This window comes from Aphanomyces astaci, assembly GCF_000520075.1.
Source record: "Aphanomyces astaci strain APO3 unplaced genomic scaffold supercont1.267, whole genome shotgun sequence".
NCBI classification, from domain to species: Eukaryota; Oomycota; class Saprolegniomycetes; order Saprolegniales; family Verrucalvaceae; genus Aphanomyces; species Aphanomyces astaci.
The window spans coordinates 14,141-19,173 of NW_009798530.1; the positions used below are offsets into that span (position 1 = coordinate 14,141).

Here is a 5,033-nt window from a genome sequence, read left to right on the forward strand (position 1 = left end):
CTGAAATTAGTGTGATACCAATCACTACATATAACAAAATTCACAGTAATTGATCGATGGTTTTGGCGGCGATTCAGCACAAAAGTCCAAATCTTGTTTGACAATACCCATCACCAACGTATGCAAACTCATTGATCATCATCAACACTCATGACACAGGACCCATATACGTCTCGCACGAAAATATGTGTCTTTCTTCGACCAACGATGTTTTTTGTCGTCAAAGGATGTTTTTTCTTCATAAAAGAATGTTTTTTCGTCGACAAAGGATGTTTTTTCTTCGTCAAAGAATGTTTTTTCTCCAGAAGAGTATCTTTTTTCCACGAAAGAATGTTTGTTATGAACGTCACAGTACAAACGCAAATATGTTTGCTTTCGATCATGAATGTATGTCATCTCCCAGATGGGGACGTACCCTGGTCGGCCTTCGCCCCACGGACTGGCCCAGAATGGCTCGCCGCGCTTGGACTTCTTCCACAGGGCAAAGTCGTTTCCGTTGCGCTTGTCCGTAGCGCCGACAGACAGCGACCCTACGTCGTCGTTAAAGTACCACGCCAACCAGTTAACACTATACCTTCGCCTTCGGCCAACAAGTCGGACTGGCCGACGTTTTCCGGCACGAGTTTGCCGTAGTTTTTGCCCTTGGCTTTGCCAAACGCGATCGTGTCAAAGTACACGGAGCCGTTGCTTTCGTACGCGTAGCCGTTGGCGATGATGCCCTCGACAAACTCGACGATCTCAGGCATGTACTCACTCACGCGGGTCAACACGGTCGGCGGCTTGATGTTGAGCGCCGCCATGTCGTCCATGAACGTCTTCTCGAAGAACTTGGACAAGTCGTTCGTGCGCTGCATGTTGCTCTCCGCGGACTGCTCGGACGCCCACGCGAGCACGGCCTTGGCGGCTTCATCCTTGTTTGCAGGCAACGACTGCCCTGGGTGCGCCTCGGTCCACCCGTTCTCGGCGGCGCGCACGATAATCTTGTCGTCCACGTCCGTGATGTTCATCACCAACTCGACTTGATATCCAAAGTAGTCCTCCAGAATGCGACGAACGTAGTCAAAGCACGTGTACGTGCGACCGTGGCCCAAGTGTGTGATATCGTACACCGTCGGCCCGCACATGTACCACAACACGCGCTTGTTCTGCATGGGGACAAACGTCGTCTTGGTTCGTGTCATGCTGTTGTACAGCTTGAGGGGGTAATGACGCTCCCAGTACTCCATCAGGGAGTTCATGGGTTGCGGCATGTACCATGTCGGTTGACCCTTCTTGGCGGGCGCGGCGGCGGCGGCGGCACTGGTGGACATGCTTGAAACGAAGCGATATCACGTTTGGTTTGCCAAGCAAGGGCATATTATCCGAAATTCAAGGATTATCCGGCGCCACGTTTTCAAATGCCAGCGATTATGTGGCCCATTTGCTGCGGCCATATGATTGTTCGTGTGGGGTGTACCAAGGGCCTTTCAAAATATAATACTATTAATAGGTATTAATAGTACTATTGTATATTTATTCCTTGGTCATGGTTAAGAAAAAAAGATTATCTTGTGGCAACACGACGAAAAATCGATTATCTGGATTATATAAATCTATTCCTGTGGTCATTCGCCGCTACCACTCCATGATATTGCATTGCTTTAGCCACATCGCGGATGCTACAGTACATTGTACTCGAAGCGGTAATAACAAGAGCATTTGTGCCTCAAAGTGTTGATGCAGCACGGCAGTCAAGACAGAGCAACCTTCTTCACCCAGAGAAAAATCGCTCAAGTTGGACGTTGGACAGAAAAATCCACATTTAGAAGTACGATATAACGTTACTCGGAGACTGGAGTTTATTTACAAGGCTGTTAAGCCACACTTTGAATCCAAGTAGAATCTTAACGTTGAAGTCTGATTGGCCATTTTCGATTATTTTGACAAATCAAACCAACCGGTTTGAAATACAAGATTCTGGTTGGATATGTACAGCCACTGTTGTTTGGAATCACCAGGGATCATTCGCTTATTCACATATTCGGCAAAAATACTAGTAGATTATTTTTCGACTTGGGGAAAGATAATCTCTTTGAGGATTATTATTTGGAAGGCTGTCGCCAAAAACGTCGACATGGCTTCGTATATATGTATATATATATATATATATCTGCACATAGAATTAGCTCAATTCAGCATGAGTCCACTCCAATTTCCTGTCGTAGCTCTATTGATGTGGAACAAATATTTCAAATCCAATCGACTTGCTTCGTTATGACTACTGTATATTCATCTCCGAAAAACCCAAAGACTACACCATTTTGCGTTTATATTAATTTCAGCTTTCTTTCCAAATATTTCCACCAAAAATTATTAGGGATATATTTCACCTGAACCCCATGTTAATTCACCCAACCTCCGTTATATTTCACGCCGAATTGAAATTTGGCCATTATATTTCACCCAACCCCCGATATAATTCACCCCCAACCAACGGTTAATTTCACCTTATTTCACCTGACCACCTATATATTTCTTGAAAAGTAAATCCTTTACGCCCGAGAGAGTTAAAACCAACACAAGCAACACATCTATGGTTCAAGCACCAACGTCCATGTCTTGCATGTTCGTAGCACGGACATAAAACGGCTCAAGGCGAGCCGTGTACAATCAAGCGATTCGGTTCAATTCATATATTCGTTGTTGAGTTAAATACGATACAAATGGACTGAATACCTGCAATTGCCTCGTCCGCTGTGTGTTCCAAGTATTGCATGCGAAACGCATTACGAGTTTTGCCCATCGGTGGTAGCCCCATATCAGATCGTTTTGCGTATTATATGTAGCTTACCGCGTTGCATTGGTGTCCACGACTCTAACATGAGCCATCCTTTTGCAGTGGGCTCGTTGATTCCATATGCACGAGCAACGGACTTCCAGTCTTGTCCGGCGTCGTGTCCTGCAACCACATGTCTCTTGGCAGAGAGGAGAACTCGCTTGTAGGGACCACGTTGGGGTGGCTGCTATGACATGTTAGCGGTGGATCGTTCTATACAGAGAGCTGTACCGGAGTTTTTGGTGCCGGGATGGCCTCTTCCATCGAGCTCAGATTCAAGAATGGTGAAAGCGCGCGAAACACTTTGCGCACTTCAAATTCAGCTCGAATTGTAATGATGGTCAGAGGTGAATTATATTTTCGAAAGGTGAAATTAACCTGTCTGGGGTGAAATACATCGGCGATATTTTACGTCGGTGTGAAATACATGTAACGTTATAATGGATTTTGGCGAGTTCCGATGGTGGTAGAAATATTTTGAAATAAAGCTGAAAATAAACGCAAAATGGTGTAGTGCAACTCGAGAACTCGAGGGTGCTGCAAGAATGAGCGACACATAGGAATGGCTTTGCGCATTAAGAAGACGATTAAACTTCGTTGGGTGGAGTCGTCGGGAACATGTGTGGCCAACTCGACGGGTTCAGCACGCCGCCCCAGAACCCCGACCGGTTGTCGACGGGAGTTGGCCACGCGGCTTCGGAGAATCGGCGGCGGCTGGCGCGTCGCTTCCCTTTCTTCGGGCACCCTGTGCAGCAGGTACGCCAGCCGTCCACGTCGCCAGTGCAGCACGTCGGCGGCTTGGAACGACACAGGCTTGTCGCCAATGATGCTGGTGTAGCCGTCGGCGAAGCGAGGTCAGTTCAGAGTATTCACAGTCAGGTCCAGGTCGGGGGGGGGGTAGGGTGCAGGATTGCCACCACCTTCGGAGATGGCACCTTCGTCCACCATTTGCTCAACCATTTCAGGCTACGTGTAGTTCATCCCAGAGTCAACCGGCCCTGACGCCTACGATATTATACACTATCACAAGGGAAACCAACCGACGAATCATCTCGACGGCAGACGCGTTGGGTCTTGGTCTTCTTCTTCTTCATGCAAGATCAGCTCGGACAGGACGTCCGTGTGTGGGCCGCCGCTTGTAGAGGGTGGAAGGATTGCGGCGGCGTGTCCGCCGCCGAGGACTGTGACGGGGTGGGGGTCGCGATCTTCGAGAGAAACGCCACCAACGACGGCAATAAGGTGGTCGCGTTGTCACCGCCCACACGAAGCATCGTCGACGGTGCGTCTATCGTGAACACGAGGTTATGATGGGGTCGGGAGAAAAGGGGGGTCTTACCTGGGGGTGAAAGGATGCCTTTCAAGTGCACGAACGAGCGCACGACACGCTCTGTGACGGTGTCGTCCATGGGCTTCCACTGTCCAAGGAGCCCGGCAAAGGCCTCGATGCTGACGCTGACTAGACGTAGCACGAGGCCTAGACAAAAATCAGCCACACTGGTTGATACACAACCGAATACATCCAGGACATGAGATATTATGAATCAGTACCTTTAATCCAAACCATGTCGGCGAGGTTGGTGGGGTCCACAAGCGTGTAGAGGCGTCGCGTTGCCGCTGTACGCCGACATGTCGAAGGCCGTCCATGCACAAAAGAGCGCGATACACACGAGATCCTTGGCCGTCCTCCACCGCGATAAAGCCGCGGAAGCGACGGTCGAGTGCGACCATGCCGGCTGCCCCAACGACATAGATGCCTGGATGAAAGGAAGATGAGATCATTCAGACTGGAGAGTGCAGTACCCTGCGATGGATTGGGTCGACAGTGCGATCATACTAGTAAGGAGGGCCATATACGGCAAGGCATCACGCACGACTGGCTCACGAGTTTGCTACGTTTAGCACCTACGGTGGACTTTTGACAACAATCCCAGGCAGCGTTGACAAACCTTTGAGGTCGGATATATCCGTGGCTGGTGCGGCGCCGGAGGCGCGTCACTCGGACGCCATAGGCACATGCCCATTTTGCTGTATTTACCGGACGACGCTGCACATGCCCTCGTGGCTTCGCGATGGCAGAAGTCAGAAGGACGTGATACAGTGGACACCTCCAGCGACCAGAATACATCGGCGACCATGTAGTTGGTTCACTGTTTGCGCGTTGGGTCAGTGTCCTATATGTGTCCCAGTCCCCGACGCCGCACCTCGGACGATATGCATA

The 5,033-nt window shown here is 49.6% G+C and overlaps 3 protein-coding genes across 3 annotated transcripts in view; all 3 read right to left on the reverse strand.

Moving 5' to 3' along the window:
- H257_18920 (cysteine-tRNA ligase) overlaps positions 1 to 1,310 on the reverse strand; it is a gene marked incomplete at both ends in the record, with an annotated part of 2,964 nt that extends 1,654 nt beyond the window's left edge. Inside the window, 2 exons of the mRNA XM_009848068.1 lie at positions 265 to 530; positions 575 to 1,310. Coding sequence (XP_009846370.1) covers positions 265 to 530; positions 575 to 1,310 — 1,002 coding nt within the window. The remainder of the gene's footprint in view (positions 1 to 264; positions 531 to 574) is intronic.
- A 1,544-nt stretch (positions 1,311 to 2,854) lies between these two features.
- H257_18921 (hypothetical protein) lies at positions 2,855 to 3,763 on the reverse strand (the record flags this gene model as incomplete). Its single annotated transcript, XM_009848069.1, has 3 exons — positions 2,855 to 3,002; positions 3,372 to 3,628; positions 3,689 to 3,763. The coding sequence occupies 3 exons, from the start codon at positions 3,761 to 3,763 to the stop codon at positions 2,855 to 2,857; spliced, it is 480 nt and encodes a 159-aa protein (XP_009846371.1).
- Positions 3,764 to 3,915: 152 nt separating this feature from the next.
- H257_18922 (hypothetical protein) lies at positions 3,916 to 4,563 on the reverse strand (the record flags this gene model as incomplete). Its single annotated transcript, XM_009848070.1, has 3 exons — positions 3,916 to 4,100; positions 4,152 to 4,289; positions 4,377 to 4,563. The coding sequence occupies 3 exons, from the start codon at positions 4,561 to 4,563 to the stop codon at positions 3,916 to 3,918; spliced, it is 510 nt and encodes a 169-aa protein (XP_009846372.1).
- Positions 4,564 to 5,033: the final 470 nt, after the last annotated feature.